The sequence below is a fragment of the Sinocyclocheilus anshuiensis genome, unplaced genomic scaffold (assembly GCF_001515605.1).
Source record: "Sinocyclocheilus anshuiensis isolate Anshui unplaced genomic scaffold, SAMN03320099.WGS_v1.1 scaffold238, whole genome shotgun sequence".
NCBI classification, from domain to species: Eukaryota; Metazoa; Chordata; class Actinopteri; order Cypriniformes; family Cyprinidae; genus Sinocyclocheilus; species Sinocyclocheilus anshuiensis.
Window position 1 is genome coordinate 1,454,828 of NW_015547674.1, and position 21,916 is coordinate 1,476,743.

General features: G+C 37.3%; 2 protein-coding genes and 1 long non-coding RNA gene across 5 annotated transcripts in view; 1 reads left to right on the forward strand and 2 right to left on the reverse strand.

Annotated features, from left to right (window-relative positions):
• Nucleotides 1–2,878, reverse strand: part of LOC107702956 (ephrin type-B receptor 4-like) — a 51,230-nt gene extending 48,352 nt beyond the window's left edge. For 2 of the 3 annotated variants that reach the window (XM_016505426.1, XM_016505427.1), the window contains exon 1: nucleotides 1,798–1,895. In XM_016505426.1, the coding sequence (XP_016360912.1) occupies nucleotides 1,798–1,876 (79 nt within the window). In that variant the 5' untranslated portion in view covers nucleotides 1,877–1,895. Of the gene's footprint in view, nucleotides 1–1,797; nucleotides 1,896–2,003 lie in introns of those variants that run through there. The other variant, XM_016505425.1, reaches the window with a different exon arrangement.
• Nucleotides 2,879–11,463: 8,585 nt separating this feature from the next.
• On the forward strand, nucleotides 11,464–15,739 carry LOC107702957 (uncharacterized). Its single transcript, XR_001635803.1, has 3 exons — nucleotides 11,464–11,475; nucleotides 11,600–11,611; nucleotides 14,100–15,739. It is a non-coding gene; the product is annotated as an uncharacterized LOC107702957 (long non-coding RNA).
• Nucleotides 15,740–16,032: 293 nt separating this feature from the next.
• Nucleotides 16,033–21,916, reverse strand: part of LOC107702891 (disks large homolog 4-like) — a 113,914-nt gene continuing 108,030 nt past the window's right edge. The window contains exons 19-23 of the mRNA XM_016505332.1: nucleotides 21,214–21,315; nucleotides 19,106–19,278; nucleotides 18,901–19,013; nucleotides 18,684–18,775; nucleotides 16,033–17,155 (exon numbers count right to left, since the gene is read on the reverse strand). Of these exons, the coding sequence (XP_016360818.1) occupies nucleotides 17,049–17,155; nucleotides 18,684–18,775; nucleotides 18,901–19,013; nucleotides 19,106–19,278; nucleotides 21,214–21,315 (587 nt within the window). The 3' untranslated portion in view covers nucleotides 16,033–17,048. The remainder of the gene's footprint in view (nucleotides 17,156–18,683; nucleotides 18,776–18,900; nucleotides 19,014–19,105; nucleotides 19,279–21,213; nucleotides 21,316–21,916) is intronic.

Here is a 21,916-nt window from a genome sequence, read left to right on the forward strand (position 1 = left end):
ACAAAAACAATAAACAAACAAACTCATCAATAAAGTTAACAGAGAAAATTTACCAGACAAGCTCAATGTGTTCAGAATGTGCACAGAAATCCAACAGAAAAATGGTGAGAGCTATACCACAGACACACCAATAAAGAGTTAATTCTAGTCAAGAGTTCATTCTAATTCTATTCTAGTCAGTTCTAGAGTTTCTTTAAGGGTAAGGGACGGTAAGATTTCTTTGGAATCAATTGATTCCTTTAATTGTCACAGTTCTAGGTAGAGTGAGTCACTGAGACACATATTTGAAGATTTAAATCTAAGAGGTTTCATTTTACCGCGAAACCGGCTTGACGCTAGCGCTGCGACTTTTACACACGTGTACACAAAAAAAAGAAAAGAAAAGGAAAGGTTAAATTATATGAAAATGCAGCTAGCCTACATCTTAATTAAGTAATGCAAATTACTAATTCATGGCCAGTACATTAAAGTTCCTAAATAAAACCGCATAAACCGATCTCTTCTACAGACCGAGACAGCGCCTCCGTTCCGAATTAAACGCGGGATCGCCTTCACACTTGAGAGAGCAAGCTACGGGATTCTGACACTCATCAGCTAATTACCGCGACAGAAACGCGTCAATAACTCATTAATTGGAGCCAGTGTTGCTGTTGGAGGAGCATCATCTGCGTGTGTCTGTCACACAGATCGGTTAATTGATTTCGGCAAGCGGGGAGCAGGTGTGCACGGCGCCATATAATGCGGAACTAATCCGAATCGCCCGTCCGTCACCGATTAAGCAGCCTGCGGCAAACTGATAGACTTACAACAGTCAGGTACAGTCACCTTTAGCCGAATCTACCACCATATATACCTCTGTCTGTGTTTGCCACTGCAGATTGAAACCTCCGTGAACTGCCAGCCATTCATCATTCTATTGATCAAAACGACTACTTATTGAGGTTACTGGATGGAATGTCCCCTGACAATTCAGGACTCAAATTTCTATCCTCTTTGTAATTTAACATTTGCGTGTTACTTGAGATGCACTTATTATCCCTCTGTTTGATCCACCCAACGGCGATTTTCAGAAAGGAAAGACGACAAAAGAATGTCTTAAGAATGAAATCAATGTTATTAAGTACATAGTCTATAGTGATTACAGGGGCACAGTAATTATATTGATTATTAAAGAGCTCTTTAAACTGAAAGCAACACTCATGTGAAAGCAGGGGCGTAGCAACCATTATAAGTGCACTTAAAAAAAATTAATAAATCCCACGGTGTCTCCACTTTAAATCCCCATGCACTTTCTGGGAGTCAATTATTACTTTTAAAGTAAACCCCCCACCCCTCCCGTTTGGAGGAGTATCTTTGTAAAAACTGATTCGTATATGAAAAAAACAATTCAACAAATCCAGGCTATTCAATTGTTCTTTGCATCAATAAAGCTAAACAATTACGCCAACTACAATAAACAGAAGCGTTTTACAAGCCCTCAATCTCACAGTGCCTCTGGTCACAAAGTAATGGACTACTAGACCATGTGTAGGCTAATAGATTCAGTCTTAATAGACATAACCCAGAGTACTGCTAACTAGCCAAGGGATTCATGAATGCTTTCTCAAGGGCCACTGAATCGTGAGCATGTAAAAACAGAGGACTGGGCGTAATGCCCAGTAAAAACAACGCATAATGAATAAAATAACACTGCTTCTGTTGTTAACATCCAATGTTAAGACACTTCTATATGTAACAGCACGTCTTTCTCTATAATGAGTCAACAGGTAGTTGCGTTTAATAAAATGATGGAGTTACCTTCATCCGCCGCTGTTTCGAGCAGGAACTCCAGCAGGATAATCCAGAGCGCGGCCACATTCCTGGAGAAGAGCTCCATCGTGGTATCACGGGTGCTTCGCTGGTGAATGTTTACAAAGATGGGCAAACAGTGCAAAGGTTCAAGAATCGTCAGCTGGGTCTTGCACCCATCAGGAACGAGCAATCGCACGGCGGGAGGCATCGTGGTATCACGGGTGCTTCGCTGGTGAATGTTTACAAAGATGGGCAAACAGTGCAAAGGTTCAAGAATCGTCTGCTGGGTCTTGCACCCATCAGGAACGAGCAATCGCACGGCGGGAGTCGTCACAGGACAGAGAGAAGCCACCAAGTCATGAGAGAAAATGCTTTTAACTTCAGACGAACACAGTTGAATTATATGGAGAAAAACTATCGACTACTGTATCAGTGAAGTTGGCTATTGAAATAAAGCGATAGTGTGGGAAAAGTGCAGTTTTAAAAATCACTTATAGCTTTCTATGCCAATCGAAATGCAAAATACTGTCCATATCTTTGCAGAACGCAAAACCAAACAAAATCTCACAAATGACCTCTCTATCTACACGCAAACATGTGCCAGTTTTGCCCCCCCAAAAAAGAACGCCGTGCGCTCGGCTGCGTGGAACCCCTTTGTGAGGGCTGCAGGTCGCCCTGTCCTAATTTTCCACTCTGAAACGGGATGGCTTTTTAAAATCCAGCTAATATAACAAATCCGACAGGCCACTTCATTTACTGACAGCGCGTAAAGAAATGTTCGTGTTCGGCCGGGGTTTAAATCCCATCCGCGTCCTCCTCCAGTGAGCGAGTTCTGATCTCCGCCAGTGGATCCACCGCGTCCTTTGTATCTTTAAAAACATGAATATCCTGCGGAATAAAAGCGATGCTTGAATGCGATCATACGCCAACTCAACGAGCAAACAATGTGTTGTTTATCCAATGGCGAATGCAGAAAAATCGCGGAGCGTTTCGTCAAAATAATCACGAAACATGCGCGTTCGAGAAGGGGGGGAAATCTCGGCAAAAACCTAGAAGTTGGTGAGAGGCGTTGAGTCTTCAGGCGCTCGCAGTGGATGTGAAGTGGTCAATGCAACTGAAGAGAGGAGCAGTCTCCTCCTCTCAAAGCACCTCCTCCCCTCCACTATAGGCCAATTCACCACGCCGGTCAAAAAAGCCCATCTGGACGAAAAATAGATGCGTTTTCGATAATATTTTGCCCATCCAGTTAGTTAGGTTATAGAGGGTTGTATAAAGTTGCGCATATGTTCCTCTTGAAGTTGCATTACTGTTTGCACTGTCTGTAATGATTAGCGAACTGTTTAGACAAACCTTTAAACTGACTTTTTTTATTTTTGACAAAATGTTAGTGCTGCACCCTGATTAGTGTCTTTAAGAAAAAGTCAAATATTGAAAGTCATTGCTTCATAGCTGTTTTGGGGCATGAATGCAACCATATTCCTTGAAGCAGCCAGGGACATTTTTTAAATTGTGATTTCCATTGTTTGAGCCTGGAAATGTCATGGAAATCAATTGAACATACTTCTAAAAAAAAAAAAAAAAAGTCATGTAAAATTATCTAAAAGTAATGTAAACTTATTGATATAGCTAGAGGGTGTCTTTGAGTACCTTAAAATCACTGTACCGTAAATGATAATCATCCAGTTCCATACTAAATCAGACTATCATGGCATGAACAACTGATACCATCACTGTACCATGGTACCACCATAGTTCTTTTTGTAAACACATCTTATCAGCGCTTAGATCAGCTCTTTCTGTTGACAACCCAGACCTCAGCAACCACTGACTTTAGCACAAAACCGCTTTGCATAAGCTGTCGCAACCTTTTTTTATTGAAAAAGTACGATGAAACCACACACAGGGAGTTTTCCCCCCTTTAATTCCGATGCTAATGCATCTCTGGAGCCCTCTTCATCACACCTATGTGGATTGGTGTGTTCTTTGGCTCAATGATTGCACATTCACTCAGGTTCTTGTCATGCTAATTCAAGCACTTGTCTTCTGCCTGTAAACCATTAGCTGCTGCAGGAAGGCCATGAAGGAAAAGTGTGAGACTTGAAAAGCTCGGAGGGAGAAAGTTTGAGGGCCTTTGAGAGAAGAGCCACTGGAAAAGGAAGTGAAATCATGCCGTGACATGTTTTATTTTATGTTTAACGAGTTGTTAAATGCATATGAGGACTGTACGATCAAGTGTGTGAAATCTGAGGCTAGCTCATGAAAAGTATATGAGTATTTAATCACAGAAGGCACATGGATATGTCTTCACACTTGAATGTGGCTGCTGTCACAGATCGTCTGTATTTAAGCTGCTTATGGGTGGCAAAGGAGCTAAAGTGTCTCACTATGATTGGAACTCAATGTCTCAGCTTTCTTGTCCTCCTTCAAAAACAATTTATAATAATAACTTTGGTGAGTAAATGGGTCAAAACCAGTATACACCAATCCAGCCCTAATCCAATGCATGCATAAGAAATGCAGATATTTACTCAAACGTTGATGTCTTTGTCAGTTACTGCTTTCAGCATGAAAACAAAATGCGCCTATTTACATTTCTTATTAATTAGTGTATGTTATTCAATTGAAAAAATTTGTCTTCATAATCTTTAATGAAAATATAATAACTGACTTTCCATTTAGGCTGACATTATCCTGACAGCATGGAGCATAACCAGAGCATGTGTTAACCGCTTCCCTCCATCCACTTTATCTGCTGTGACCACCATAAAACTAGCATAGTTAATGCAACGATTCTGAGGAGGAAGAGGATAGAAATACTCCTGTTTGAGACATTTCACTTGTGAATGCATTCAGAATTTGAAGTAAAATGAAATTGCATTCTTTAAACACACATTTTCAGGAAATGTTGTGGTGGATTCCATTCATTTCAATAGGAATCGCTGCGATTGGGAGTTTTGGACAAGGACAAAAAAGTTCCCCCTGCAGATTTCACTTAATCACGCAAATTCACTGCGCTGACCAACAGAAAGCTGCTTGGTTTGAAAGTGACTTCTGTACATACTTTGCTACAGTATTGACAACGAAATGTAGCCTATATATCATTAATGTGACCTCAACTTTAGTGTGCATGTTGTTCCAAAAAGAAAAACGTTTGTATTTCATTAAATGTCATTGAGAGGTAATAACAGCCCAGTTTTATTACGTCATTAGTCAATGTAACTATTTTATGAGCTGGCAATTTCACATTTGATGTGAATTGTACAAAAATGTATGATTTTTAGAAGAAATTGAGCATGGAGGCCCACCCTTAACCCTAACCCTAAACCAGGGCTGTCCAAACTCAGTCCTGGCGCGCCGGTGTCCTGCAGAGTTTAGCTCCAACTTACCTCAACACACCTGACCGGAAGTTTCTATGCCTAGTAAGAGCTTGATTAACTGGTTCAGGTGTGTTTAATTGGGGTTGGAGCTAAACTCTGCAGCACACCGGCGCTCCAGGACCGAGTTTTGGACAGCCCTGCCCTAAACATAACTGTCAATGGGGCGTAAGCAGATCATACGAAAACGTACAAATGAGATCATACAAATTAGTCAACAATTAACCAAAACATAAAATAGTTCAAAATCGGCATGAGACTATGTTGGTCAAAACATAATCTGCCTCTGAATTTACTTTCCATTTTGGCTGACTTCCATTCCGACCATGGCTTATGTTACATAGAATTTTTCATGTTGACTTTAATATCATCACAAGGAACATTGTAGTATTGGTCTGTTGGAAGTTTCTCTGTCTGTCTGGACTGTGTGCTGGACTCCAGTAAGTGTGAAGAGCGGGATAATGGCAAACGTGTCCGAGGAGAAAGCCGGCGTGAAGGCCCTGGGAGTCACAGGGAGAGAGGTGCGAGGGGAAAGCGTGAATGGACGAGTTCAACTATAGTGTGTGTGAGGCAAGGGACGAGACAGATAGAAACCTGCATTGTTATAGTTTTCTTCACATAGTCCAGGACTGACATACTGTCTGCCTCCTATTCTATAGGAGGATTTTGTTATTTTGTGAATTTACGCAATATTAATGTTGCACATACATATAATCGCACCCCACTGACCCCTCTACAGTTCAAGTGAAATGAGCGGTTGTACCAGTTAGCACTGATCACACCCTAAAGCTTTAATTCCGCTTGCTACAGTTTCCTCTTGGATGCAGCAGTTGCATCTCATGTGACAGCACTGCCTTAACCCTATGAAACCTACTGCATCAACATGATCAAAACTTTGCTGAAAATCCAGTTTTACACAATCTATGCCTCTCTTTTTGCTGTGAAATCTTATAAAGCAAACATAAGAATAACTTTTACATTGTCAGTAATATTCCTCGATGAACACTTACTAGACTGAAGCAGCTGAGCTTTACTTGATTGCGAGTGTCAGCTATGCTCAGGCTTTTGAGGAACATTTATTTATTCATCTCTCAATCATCATTGCATTGCATTATATGTTTTCCCCTCATTATAAAAACTACAGAGCTTTGATTATAAAACTCAGCATTTAAATCTTACGAAGACATATTAGAGTGACAACTCATATTTAATGCATTTTATGTAAGTAGTCTGTTAATCTGTTACAAAGATCTCACTGATTTACATTGATTTCATTTTTTGGCCATATAAATATCAGCATCTGCACCAAATTTCATATTTTTGCTCAAGTTTGGGCCTCAGAATAAACGTTTTTTTTTTAACTCCTTCGAGTATGAGCTCCATATTCTCACCATATCATACTATATAAGTCATAATCAGCCTGATGTATCAAATATGATATAAAGCAAAAAATAATAAAAAATCATAAAATGATAAATTTGTCTAAAAGTATTGTTCGGTTAAACATATATTTTTCTGACTATTATTTCATATGTCAGGCTATACAGGGTTAATGATAACGTTGGATATTCTAAATCAGGTCTTGAATACTAAAGTCCACAGCTTATTCTAATCAAGAACTGCCCGTGTTTACCGGAAGATACGTCTTTTAAACAGCAACCACATTTTGTTGGTTTTGTGGGTCATTTAAAGGCAGGGAAACATAAAAAATGGACATAATCCTGGAATTTACAATCATGGATATCATGTTTAACGTACTTGCTACTAAGAAAAAAAACAAGAATATTAGTTTGGCATACACAAGGTAGAAAGATTTGATGACCGAGAAAATCCTGAGTTTTCCCCCGAATTGCATCTTTTTTGTTGGGCAGATAAGTTCATTCTTGTGTAGACTTAAAGACTGTTATCTAAAACACACTAGTATCAGTATAATATACATAAAACTCAGAGACAGTTCACACTGATAGATGGTAGTGCAACGTCTAACTGATAGTACACAGCAATGCTAATGCTAACTAAGAAACTACTCAATGCACCTTTGATAAAGCATTTCTAAATGGCTAAACTGCATTTTAAAAGGATCATTTTTAAATACTATATATTTTAAATAATTTTAGACATAACATAAAGACATTGCCAGTTGCTTTAGCTGAATTCAAAATGACACACTAGCATACTACAAAGTAACATTTACTTAATTTTTTCACGCATATTAAGTAAAATTTAAGTATGGAATTAAGTAGAATCTACTTGACTAAGTTATGTAAAATTTTTACTTAATTGTTTTAAGTTTACTTTGCAATACTCAAATACACTTCAGTCAGTCTTGGTTTGTAAACTTTACTCAAACAATGTAGCACTGAATAAAAAAACATGCTTTTAAAGCATGTGGTTCACTTATGTGAGTTAGCAAGTAGACAGCTTATTATCCTTTTTAAAATAATATGTCTACTCAATATAGCTATTAACCAAATGAACACAGAGACCTCAATACTTGGTACACAATACACAATGACGGTAACAATCAGCGGAAAGTGTTTGAGTATGAATGGGTCATTTTGAGTAGAAAATGAACTCCAGATGTCACAAAACAGCAAGTTACTAAACCTGACAACAAAAGCAACAGTGTAAATACTCGAAACTCGAAAACCGTGAAAAATTGAATCTTATTAATTATTAATGCCCCAGTGCATGATGGGAACAACAGGATCATTACTTTGACGTTTACTTAAAGAATCCTTCTAAATATAACAAACAATTCCAAGCAAAATATACTTATAAGTTCAAACTTTCAAGTTTAATTTGAGTACTAACTCTCTTTTTTCTTTTTGCCTGAACCAAATTATTTAATTGAGTAATTACATTTGTTTTTCGATAGTATTTACTTCAACCACAAAAACATTTTTTATCAGTGTACTTACTATTTTTTGCCATATGTATGGCATAAAAATGGCTGAAATAGTAAGAGAATGATAGTATGCAATTCTGAATTCAACCTTTGTTTGTTGTGGCTCCACCAATGAAAATATCAAAGACCAGAACTAAATTATGTATAACAGTTATCATGCAGAATGCCTAATAAATCACGTTTGTCCATACAATGAAAGTGAATGAGGATGAGGGCTGCCAAGATGACTAAATGTCATTTATTTACATGGTGTTTTTCCACAATGCATATAATTCCAAGGCGATATGACAAAAATATGATTTTGCTCTGTATTGCAGATTTCTGCAGCTACATGATAGTTTGCCTAAATTAACTGTTCTCCGAAAACCTCCCCTACACAGTAGCTTTAAAATTTCACAGGCATTTGCATACATTCAAATATGCATGTCAAGACGCATTATTTTCATATTGAAATCAGGTTTGATATCATATTGGATCGTATATGCAGCAAACACATTTTGAGCAAACCATGAGCTTTCAGTAATGTGCCCTTGATTACTCCGGGGTAATTGCCTCAATAATAAGTGAACTAAGTGACTTAATTATCTTTTATCCAAGGCGTATCTAAGTTTTCTCTTAGGATCGTTAGGGTTAAATATTTTGGGGTAAACTCTGGGATCAGCAAAACTACAACCCATATGAGAACAAAATGAGCTTGAATGTGTTTTTCATTCATAATTTTACATGCATGTTCCATAAACAATGTATAAATAATGTTTTTGTGTTAACATGTTAAGAACGTTATTAAAGACCAGATAACTTTGATTGAATGTTCCACATTACTGGAAGAATGCTTGTTCATAACTTTCAGAGAACATTGCCAGAACGTGCTGAGAATGTTCCCTGTTAGCTGAGAATGGTTTAAGCAAAACACAAATGTATCTTTTCTGATTGATCGGTGAAAAACTAATCTGAAAATCTCATGGAAACATGTCTTGTGCTGTAATGTTTTTATAACGAACTGATTTGTTTTTGATGGATATCTTGTTTTGTTGTACATGTAAGCTGAGGTGGCAAAAATAATGCATTCATTTCTGCAATTAATATCTGATTTAACGCTTTAAAAACATGTTTATGTAATGCATATTAATGCAATTAGATAAATAAATAATGCAAATGTCTTTTTTCAGTGTGTTAAAAATATAAAGCAATACACTTTTAGAGTAGAGTAGAGTAGAGTAGGCTATATGTAGTCATGCATAGTCATGCAGTTTGGGCCTGGAGATTCAATGTGAAAATATATTTTAATTTTAACATTAAATGTGATTACTAACATAAATATGTGCAATTAATTAGTCATTTTTTTAATTGATGGATTGCACCAACTCAAGGTGTTGTTGGTGATCTGTGATCTGTGCCAGAGGGAGTAATCGGTGCCTTACGCCTCTTTCAAGAATGTTATGTAAATGTTTCGGTCCGTTTGCTGTTTGCTGCCACATGGACTTTTCCTTAGTGGCCTTTAAACATCTGCATACGCAGGCACGCATGTCTGCGCAAAACATACACACCCAACCAGACCCATTTTAATTAGGGACGTTAGGATGGAGACGACACATGAAAATGCTCTGTTGCCATGGTGACCAGCCAGGATGGAGAGGTGTAGTGAGGGGAATTTTCACACACACACACACATACATATACATACACATACATACACATTCTCAAAAGCCTCGTTTCAACCTGATCTGGTCGCAGGTATCAGTATCATACCTGTTTGATGGCATACCGAAAGAAAAGTGTGTGTGGGTTTCACTCTCCCTGCAGGATTACCCAGAACACAGCTCTGTTAGACTGACCCCATTCTGACTACAAACACCTCAAGAGCAGAAAGAACAACCTGAAACCTGAGAGATATTAATAGTTAAACTGGTGTGAGTCCTCAGATTGAACGCTGCAGGAAAGAGAGAACAGAATAGTTAAATAACGTACGGAAAAATGACACATTTCAGAACTTTGAATCTGTAAAGAATCAAAAAGCCAACTCAGGAACCCTTGAACTGCAAGGAACCATTGAAGAACCTTTTTTACAAGCTGAATTGTGACACCATCTAGACTAGAGAAAGGGCAATGGAGCAGCTCCTTCACACACACACACACACACACACACACACACACACACATATATACACACACACACGTTTACCACCGTCCACCCCTACTGTTCTCACCACATGACCTATTTCCTGTTTCAAACAATGGGCAGATGACCCGATCAGAACTGGAGGCACTGGAAACTGTGTTTGTGAGAATGTGTGTGTGTGGGAAGGTTCCCCTCCACCTCAAACACAGGAATACTTATAATCTAAACAGAGGCAATACCGCTCGTTTTTTTTTTTCTGATACCGTACTACCAAGTTTGCCAGTTGCGCAAAAAATTAATTATGGCATTGTTTATTAAGTATAATGCACTATTTGATTTTATGCATTTATTTATTTTTAAATATGAATGTATTCAAATTCCTCAGAATGTGCATAGATGTGTTAACTGATTAGCAATATTCAGTTACTTCAAATGTATGAGATGTTTTACATATACTTGAATTTATTAATGAATAATATATAAACCTGGTTATTGTGTATTCATTCCATTCTGTTTATTAGTACTATTACAGAAATCTCATTCTTACTTTTTTAATTTATTTGACTGAAAAATATGCATCTTTATTAGTTTATAATTGTAATCCAAATTAATGGAATTTTTTAAAAATATAAAATATTTAAAATATCTACAATATAATATAAATATAGGCCTTTTTTGGTGTAAAAATCACAATTAAAGCCACGCTAACTTTTGGCCCTCTAGCGGTTAAAAACTAAAACTGCATGTGTCTTGCGGAAGAACATAGTTCTGGTAGTGCTTCGGCTCTGCTCGTCTGGGCGGATGAATGTGGTTCACACACAGGACATCTTATCTCAGCGGACTAACACATAAAAAACGAATTCTTTATTTTACAAGTAATTCCCCGTGAGGTTTTTTTTTTTTTTTTTTTTTTTTTGCGTTTTGAGTTTTGAGTTTTGAATAATCTATGACCAATTTTTCTTGTTCGTTGTAATAATCTTTCGAAGCTTCGTTTTTTGTGTATAGATATGCACGGATGGATGACGTAGCCTGTGTATGCAAATTACCGCGAAATCCGACCCGAAAGTTCTAAAACATAAATCATTATTATTGGTTTATCAGTAAGCATATCTGGGTAAAGACATAGTTTGGACGATGGATTTTTTCACTCTCTCATGAATAACATTTTATTTTTTAACCAAAAAAAGTGATATAGTATGACTTTAATATTAATATTATAGTTAAATAATAAATCACTGAATATAATTTAAATAACAACAGCAACAACAATAAAAAAATAAACTGTAGAAACCATTTTTTGTTTGTTTGTAATAAGGATAGAAATGTAATTTGCTTATACATTTGCTTATAATATATATATTAATATATATATACATTAATACAATATACATAATGGGGGAAAAAAAGATGCTGTGAAAGGTAATGAAGAATGAGGCTGTCATCAGTCCATAACATTCTGCCCGACATGTTTAGTGTTCCACTGGAGAAAGAAAAGTAATGCAGGGATGGAATAACATGAAGGTAAATAAATGACAGAACTATCATTTCTAGGCAAACTACTCCTTTTGCATTATTAGATTTCTTTAATTTTCATGATGAATGAATAATACCATCACTAGTCTAAGATCAAAACCCAGTCAGTGTTTTCTTCCCTATCTCTGCCCAAGTTTGTTAGTTCCTCACTTTTTATGTTTCTCCTTGACCTCTTTTCCAGTCTTTCTCCTTTTTATACTCCAGTCATCTCTCTCTCTCTCTCTGTCTGTTCCATTCACATTTAGTCTGACTGAGAAGCATGACTGAATGCTTTCTGACAGCCATAGCTGATAAATAAAGCAATTGACAGTCTGAATGCTTCCCTCAGGTGAGACTCGACACACACACACACACACACACACACACACACACACACACGTCCAATCCGTCCTTCACACTTTCACTGTAATCTCACCATATGATTTAATTTCAGCTACTGTACAACTGCACACACCTCCACACACACACCTCGAGACATCTGCTTGATTTTAGTGCAGTAGATGATATGCATATACCACAAAATCATCGTGTTAGTTTGTGTGTGTGTGTTGCGGCTATTCACATTTGACCGCACTGATAGGTTGAAAGCCACATTTTGGCCGATAATTCATCCGTCGTGCCCTGAAGGTTAGCAGCAGCCATGAAAAACACTCTCACACAGGTTACTGTATATCAGGGCGGTAAGGAAGCATCTTTGTTGTTCAGCTTCCTCACAGGAAGAGGGTGCAGCCCCTTTAGTTGATGGAAAGACAGACTGAATATATACACATTCAAGTTGAGCATAGCTGAGCAAGCACAGAACAGACTGTTTTTTGTTCAGGCCTTTGTTCAGTGGAAATTAGGAGTAGCAAATAAATACAGATTTCAGAAGAGGCCTGGATAATTCTGGACAGTAAAAGTGCACAGGGAAGTTGTAGACAAGTAGCTCGACAGCTCACACTGCTGGCTGGTACAACAAAGTGACACAGTTATGATGCATGTTCAGAGTAGCATAGTCTTCCTATTATTACTCTTAATATTCTACATGCACTTCTGCAAAGTGCTGAACTTGACCTTTCATTTTCATTGTGATGGATGACTCCAGAATGAGTTGCAACCCTTTTCTTCATTTGTTGATTACCTTTAAATAATACTACTAATAAAAACTGCAAAACTGTATGTACTTCTATGATGATAACTGAATGACATTGACTAAATAAAGGAATAGTTCACCCAAAAATGAAAATTTGCTGAAAATGTCCTCACTCTCAGGCCATCCAAGATGTAGATGAGTTTGTTTCTTCATCAGATTTGGAGAAATGTAGCATTATATCACTTGCTCAGCAATGGATGCTCTGCAGTGAATGAGAGTCCAAACAGCTGATAAAAACATCACAATAATCCACACCACTCCAGTCCATCAGTTAATGTCTTGTGAAGCCAAAAGCTGCGTGTTTGTAAGAAACAACTCCATCAAGGCATTTCAACTTTAAACCATTGCTTCCGGCTAAAAGACGAGTCTTTAATCCATAATAAAATAATCCATAATACTTGTGGATTATTGTGATGTTTTTATCAGCTGTTTGGACTCTCATTCTGACGGCACCCATTCACTGCAGAGCATCCATTGCTGAGACACTGATGCAATGCTACATTTCTACAAACCTGATGAAGACATAATGGAATGCAGTATGCATACTTCAAAAATAGTATGTCTATGCAATTGGGAATACATCCACACTGTTATTATCCATCCACACCGTAACAAAAGCTTCAACAGAACACTTGTTAACATAATTAGTTTTATTATTTTTGTAGCTAATTTACAACAAGCATCTCACAGAAATTAAACATTTTTATTATCCGATACTGTCATTGGTAAATCTCTCTTTTAAGATAAATCATTTAAATATACTTTTGCATCAGATGGCATTGTTGTATTTTCATAATTATTCTTTTTTTAAAATAAAAGCAATATGTTCAGTCTGTTCAGGATAATTAGAATATGTTATGGCAAATACAAATCGATAAAGTACATTTGATTCTTTCAAATAAATAAATAAATTCAACTCATAATTCATTCTAGTAAGAGTGAAATCATATATTTCTCTTGGTAATACATTGTGTGTGTGTGTGTGTGTGTGTGTGTGTGTGTGTGAGCACTTTTGTGCAGCTCATACAAACTGCAATATACGTTCTTATTTTTTATTATTTATGTGGCCAATAACACGATTTGGGAAATTTATTTAAGGGCTATGTTTATAAAAGTATGTGGTATGTGTAATGCGTGCAAGTTAATTTTTTATTTTTTTTTATTTCACAGTAAAGTTTAATTTTTAGTTTGAGTTTTCACATTTGATTGTGTGCAGCTCCACTTTGGAAACCACAGCAAAAGCGTCTCAGTCTTCACACAAAACCTGATGTAAACAAAGCAGTAAACAATTAAATAATTATATAAAATCTATAAATAAAAATAACGGCAAGAAAAGAACTGTCACTGCACTCCAAACACACATAAATATTGAAATTCAAACGCAAAAAGTCAAAAGAAAATAAGTGAAAGTAAACAAGCCACCGGATCGCTCTGTATTCCTCTGCTTTCCACCAGAAACCTTCTGCTGTTCATCACGCCTGATCGAATCTTCCCTTTAATAAGTGCAAATGTGTTTCATTCTTCTTATCAACTTTTTTTTTGGCCTGACACAAACGGTGCCAGTTACATTAGTCTCAACCAAAGTCCGTTTCCATAAATCACCATAGTAATGCTCATGGCATTGATTTACAGGAAATCTCACTTAAATCAGATGCAAACCCCTGGACTGTGTTCAGGACAAACCATAGTTTTCATCCTTACTTTAGACCTTGAATGTGAAGCCCTCTGAGCTCAAAGCACCGTATCGATTTTACCGCATCGCTGTCACGGCACAAAACGGTAAAAAAGCCAATTTATCATTCTGCCATTCTCTTGTCGGCCAGGGTTGAAGTGGGCACTTTGTCAACCTCACAGCATTATGGGTAAAATTGTTTACAAATGAGTGTTTCGCTCTGAGAAGGGTAATTAGTCGGAGGCAGGCTTAGATTGTTAAATTTAGCTGGCTAAGCGGATTATTCTCTCTAATAATCTCATCAAACATAATGAACCCACGATCGTATTCCAATAAAACTCCAGCATCATTAAGATCCCTTCGGTGATGGCAACATCATCGACCCACCAATGAACTGATGTGATGATGTCCACTGACTGTCCATTGAGATGCATCAAAGTAGCCTCATTGGTTTGATTGCAAGAGTTAATTATCATCTGATACACAGCATAAAAAACATCGTACAATACACTATTTTCCTGATAGTATTCGTGTGTGTGTGTTTAAGTGTGTGTGTGTACGGAGAGTTTATAGGGCTGAATGAAAGGCCAGCAAGGCTACGTTCACATTGCAGCTGAATGGGGAAAAATCACATTGAATTCAACTCTGAGCCGTAAACGTCATGTGACTAATCACTCTGGAGACACAGAAAGATGACTTGACGTTCGTGTTTTTCCAACCTGATCTCATAAGCATGCATATCTATTTTAAAGGTGGCAATTTCATATGAATTCATGCGATGCATTTTGTACGAAAATGTACGTTTTTTTAGAAAAAAGCATGAAGCTCTATTGCACGAAACCGTACGAATGTGATGGTACGAATTCATACGAATTAGCCACCAATTCACCAAAACTGTTACGAATTGCCGTGAGTCTGCGTTGTATTTTCTGATGACACCACAAATACGTACACCGTCCCAAAGCCTTCACGAGCAACTATCATGAGCTGTGATACGAGAAAAGCCACTAACAAAACATCTACTATTATACAATGAAATATTTGAGATGTAAATAATTTTTAAGTTATATTTCATCAAAATAACCTACTACTCATCAGAAGGTGATGCTTGATTCACGTTAGCTGAGAAAAAGACAGAGGACAGTGAAAACAAACACTGGCATGATGGCGAGGTGTTAATAAATAATAAATAAAGAAAGAAATAATTAAATATCCCAATGTAATTACTGAGTATATCATTTATCATTTTATATTAATGCATTTAAATAAATAATTTTATATAGATATTTAATAAGTTCAATTATATATATATATATATATATATATGAATTGGATTGCGTTGTGAACGTAGCCACTCAGCACAAGTGTGATCCGAACTGAACTGAAATCCGACGGGCATGTAAAAATGGCGAAAGTATTACGTTGGCTAAAATTCGTTACATTATGAGAAGATTATGGAAGAGCCCGATATTGCACATTAAAGAGCAGCCTGGAGTCATTGTGTTGAGCTGTGGCGCTCAGGGAAATAATCCAACCGAGCCAATAAATTTCAGCTCAAAGGAAAACATCAATCTGGCTGTTGCAAGAAGATCCAGATAGAAGAAGGCAAACATTACAAAATCTATGTTGGCATGTGTCTAAATGAGAATGTTTACATGTAAGCGCAAGAAAATCAACAGAAAACAGACCCTGGAACATCAAGCGTGTGGCTTTCTGTGGTGTGCAGAACGAAAGTCACAGTCTGCGTCTTCCTGTTTTCCTTCCTTATCATCCATTCAACGTGATGAACTAGCTGCAGACTATTTCAGGGGAACATTCGGAGGACTGAGGCAAACTTTTTAGATTTGCTAGCTCAGTACTTCCTGGATTTCAGGATGCACACGTCAAGCACTTTAAATTTCGAAAAGGAATTAAAACGCCCTTGATGCTGATAACTGTGAGTGAACGTCAGTCTCTGAGTAGATAGAAGATTTCAGCGCATTATTGATTCTGATAAATATACTTTCTTATTTCAGTTCAACTCAACTTTAGAAACGAGCTCCTTTAATCAGGAGCGGCTCTTGAATGTCTCATTCCAGTAAAAGCCAAGGCGGTCGCTCATCTCTCTCCACTTCCCGTGTTGATCGGAGAGAGCGAGAGGGAATCTGACAATATACAAAATTTCTTTGTAGCATCCCAGTTCGTGACAGAGTAAAAACAGCTCACCAGTCCTGTGTGAAAGGACGCTATTCAGAGAGAAAGCCAGAAAGAAACAGAGAAGGACTGAGAAAAAGGCAGAGAAAGGAAGTTAAAAGCAGAAAAAGGAAGTTACAAAGCTAGGAAACGGAGGAAAAGAGAGGCAGATGCGGTGTGGCCAGCTCCTGTGCTGTTCCACTCCATCATTTCCCGGAGTCTCGGTGACTTCTCTCCATCTCTCCCTCCCTCTCTCTCTCTCTCTGTCTGTTTCTCGTGAGCTCTACGAGTCGGAGCTCCACAGTCCAGGGCAGGCTGGGCGAGGTGGTTTGGCTCTGGGTGGACTCTCACAGACGCTCCCTGGTGGGAATCCAGATATAAGGCCCTGACTGCTCTTCGATCACAGTTTTCACCTTGTGATAAACCTCCTCGAAGCTGTCGCCCTCCACGATCGCTGCGATACAGAGAGAGAACAGCAGAAAAAAACCCAGCATTTATGCAATTGCAGCATTTACTCAAATAAATTATGCAAACAGTGTACCTCGAATGGGCATCATTTTCGCAACACGAGCAGAACTAATTTTTGTGCTAAATTAAACGTCGTGTAAAGCAGTTATACATTGTTGTGTGAATGCAACACTGTCGGCAAAATTGCAAAAATGTTAACCGCATGTAATTACGGCAGTACTTTTAAAAGGACAACTTCCCTACTTATCAATCAATAAAAGTACCTTATCGAAAGGTGCATATTAGTGCCTTTCAGTAGTAATATGTACCTTTAAGGTACTACTTTGAAACCTTAGGGGTACTATTGTACAATTTTTGCTTTTTTTTTTTAGAGTGTACATAATAATTTAATATAAATGGTTGCATTGATTTGTGTATCAATCAACTTTTTAGTGAAATAAAAAACTTGCATAAACTCACATTCATGCAATGCTCTGCTTAAATCAGAGGTTTTCAACCAGGGGCCTCAAGATGACTTAAAATAATTTAAAATATGACAAAACAAGCTAAAAATCAAGCTATTTCTCATTTTAATGGACACCCCTAAACAACTTTTTTCTCTGAAGAATAAGGGTTACCATGGTCTTGGAAAACCTTGATATATGTGACCCTGGAGCACAAAAGCAGTCTTAAGTCGCTGGGGTATATTTGTAGCAATAGCCAAAAATACATTGTATGGGGCAAAATTATTGATTTTTCTTTTATGCCAAAAATCATTAGGACATTAAGTAAAGATCATGTTCCATGAAGATATTTTGTAAATTACCTACTGTAAATATATCAAAACTTAATTTTTGTAATTAGTAATATGCATTGCTAAGAACTTAATTTGAACAACTTTAAAAGATGATTTTCTCAATACTGCACCCTCAGATTCCAGATTTTCAAATAGTTGTATCTCGGCCAAATATTGTCCTATCCTAACAAACCATACATCAATGGAAATCTTATTTATTCAGCTTTGAGATGGTGCATAAATCACAATTTCAAAAAATGGACCCTTATGACTGCCAATTAGATTGCTTGCTCAATATTTAAATACTCTGGTTCAGTGTTTGTTGTAAGCTGGTCCTGCAGCGCACCTGCATCTCAAACCCTCCACCTCCCCCGGCTACACCTGTCTAGATCTGCTATGGGAATTATGTATGCAACAGCAGCATATTTTACATGCTCACAGCAGCATGTCTGTGTATCTATTGGCAGTTGCATGCCCATACTTGCTCTGCAGCAGCAGCATGCGTAGCAGATGTAGTTGCGCGAAAAGCAAATACAGGATGCTAACAATGTTATATCTATTAACATGCTAAACTATTCAGAGAGTTGTCATGATTGAATTATAAAAAGTGTGATTTCTAGACCTGGTAAAGTCATGTAAATTAATAAAACTCCACGGTATTACAGTAGGTATTGCCTTATTAATAAATGTGCCAGTATTCCTCCAGGACACTAGTGGGCGATGTGTGAAACTGTCTTACCAGAGAAGCACTCCAGGAAATCTTGCTCCAGTTTAATAGCGCGGTCCATACCTTTCCTGGCTTGTTCCTCAGTCAGACGTGTGTTGATCTCTCTGGATAAAAGAGCAGAAATGTAAGTTTCGCCTTGATAAAGACATACATTGAGGTATTGTTAAATAGGGGCATTTTAAGTTCATGTTAATTTGAAGTATTTGTGTGGTTGTTCGGCGTTGCATACGGGACGTTCTCCAGTGATTTGGGCCGCACGAAGATGGCGATCGGGTGAAGCTGTGCAGCCTGCAGCCTACGAACTGCATTTGCGGACACATCCAGAATACAATGCTTTCCCTGCTGCTCACAAACACACAGACATGCATTTTAAGATTTGCAAAAAGGATACACAAGTTCATTGTTGTGTCCAAAAAACCTTGTCTTGATCTAACCTGTTCAGCCACCTCTCGGACGCTCTGAACGCTGGTTCCATACAGGTGGCTGTTGTACTGGCCCGCCTCGATGAAATGATGGTTCTGAATGTCTTTCTCCATCTGTTCCCGCGACGACACAAAATGATAGTCCCGTCCATCCACCTCATACTCCCGCTTGGGTCGTGTCGTATCTGAGAGGAGCGGTGACATTGTCTCGTGACTATGATATCAGTTACGCTTAAAGGTGCTGTATGTAGGATTGACACCGAGTGGTTGAACTAGGTATTGCAGTCCAAATTCAAAATATTGGAGAGGGTTTTTTTCACCCGGCCCCTCCTCCTCAGACTTGACGCACACGCAGGTTGCCAGATTGACGACACCAACAGGAACGCGTGCACTTGACGATGAATGAAATGAAATACGCTGTGTTTTCTGCCAACTGGCAAATACAAACTTGTTGGTGCCGAAATACAATTGGGTAAACTGGCAGTGGGCGGGTTTCACAAACCAAAACAGAGACCGACATTCCGGCCCGGAACGCACATTTTCAAAGGAGAATAACTGACTGTAGCATTGTTTTTCAGATATACAAGTATGCTAACTTAGCATGTTTCTTACATATCTGCAAACATATTATGGTATTTTTATGCTTTAGTAGAGTCAAAAACTTACATACGGCACCTTTAATGGCAGCAGACGACAGGTGTGCTGAAAATTATTCATTTTGTTTGAGTTGTTTATCATAAGAGAGGAGGCTGTTGGCAGAGAAATTTTGGGCAAGCATCTAAAGAGAGGTTTTTTTACTGAAATGAGATGAGAGCAAGAGAGATTATATATGCATCGGGGCCCTGTGATTCCAGACTGAACTGGATTCTGGCCAGAAATGTGGAATCCAGTCATAAAAACGGAATTTACAGTATAATGCACAATTTGGTAAATTGTGGATGAATAATCAAACGTAGGGCTGTATAATGAGTTCAGTCACAAAATGGACTAGTGTCTGTGGATATTAAAGCGCAAAAAGACAGGTATTTAAATATGAAGTCTGTTTTTTCTGTGTGTCTCTGTGTGAATGATGCTTCTCATTCACATTCACAGGCATCTGCACTATATGAGGACATAAACTTCATCTCCGGACCCTGTCTTAGAATCACTTCACGAGCATTTCACTTCACATTAATACACACAGAAATTCAAATTTCTTCATGATAACCCATCAAAATATAAGCTTGGTATACATTTTGATATATTATTACTATATAATAGAATGTACTGCTTCTCAAAATAATAATAAAATAATATTATCAATAATAAATGTATTAAATATTTTAAGGAATATTACACAATTGTTAAAAATTTATAAAAAATATCATAACTGTTGTGCAGCAGTTTGTTTGCCAAAAAATAAAATTGTGAATTTTAATTTGATTACATTTTAAGAGATTAATGAAGTTAATGTTTTATGCCTTCATTTGATTGCATTTCTTAAATAAAAAAACAATAATAATAATTATATATATATATATATATATATATACATATTTTTTTTTTTTTTCACATTTCTAATATTGTAAAAAATTTAATTGAATAATTCAATTCAATGTTATAAATGATTAAATTGTTAAAGTTCTATGAATTCTGTTGATTAGACATGCTTTTTGATTATTAAAATTTAATTAAACCATTACAATGGAATCTGGAAAAATTCAAATAGATTTCATAGAACTCTAAAATGTATTAAACAACAACAACAGCAACAAAAACACTTACAATAAATTGTTCTAATTTTGTATAATGAGTGGTTCATGATTGCAGTGAATTGACATGTTTTGTGATTACTAAAAGTTAATTAAAGCATTAAAAAGGCAGAAAAATTAAAATGGAAAAAAATTAATTTGGGAAAAAATTAAATAAAATTCAGTAAAAAAATTAAATGGACTTCATAGAACCCTATATGCACTCAAGGATTAACCTCAAAATTTGATTCAACAAACCTCTGATTAAAAACCTTTGCACCCTGACTCTCAGAAACTGCATAAAGCCAAATCAGATCGGAGCTTGCTGTTGTTTGGAAGGCTTTCGGCATGTTTCTGAGCAATATACATCTGAGAGTGATGAATACTTACGAGGGACACAAGAGCCAAACTTGTCTGGGAACTCAGACAGCAGGTCATCATTCACTCTGTCCTTCACCGGGCCCAGAATAATGATGGGCCTCGCGTAGTGCACTAAACAGGATGAGACACACGACAGAGGCTATATGAGTACACAGACTAGAAGACAAAGCAAAAAATGGAAGTGAAGAGAAAGAATAGCAAAAATATGACAGACAAAAAGTCAGCACCTCAACCCTAGTGAGCTGCCTGCAAAGACCTCACACTCCCCACATGAAAACGAATGATATTCAGTACTGAAATACACATTAGTTACATCTACAAAGATCTGATTTCACATCAAACATCAACTATTAGAATAGACTTTCAGCGTTAGTGTTATTTGCTCTGTTTGTGTGGTTGCTGTCTGTCTATATACAGTACTGTGCAAAAGTCTTAGGCCAGTAGTATTTCCACCATCAAAAAATATGTTTTAAGTCAGTTTATTCTATCGTTTACTGTAGTGTGTGAGAGGGAAATATCAGTTTACATTTCCAAACATTCCTTTTGCCATGAATTGTAATAATGCAGTGAGATTTCTGAATGCACAGCAGCCAGTGCTGCACAGAGATCTGATCTCAGCATCATCCTCCAGTCCGTCTGAAGAAACCAGAATCCAGAAGAACTGTGGCCACGACTCAAGAAACCTTCCTGCAAAGCTACCTGAAAAACTATG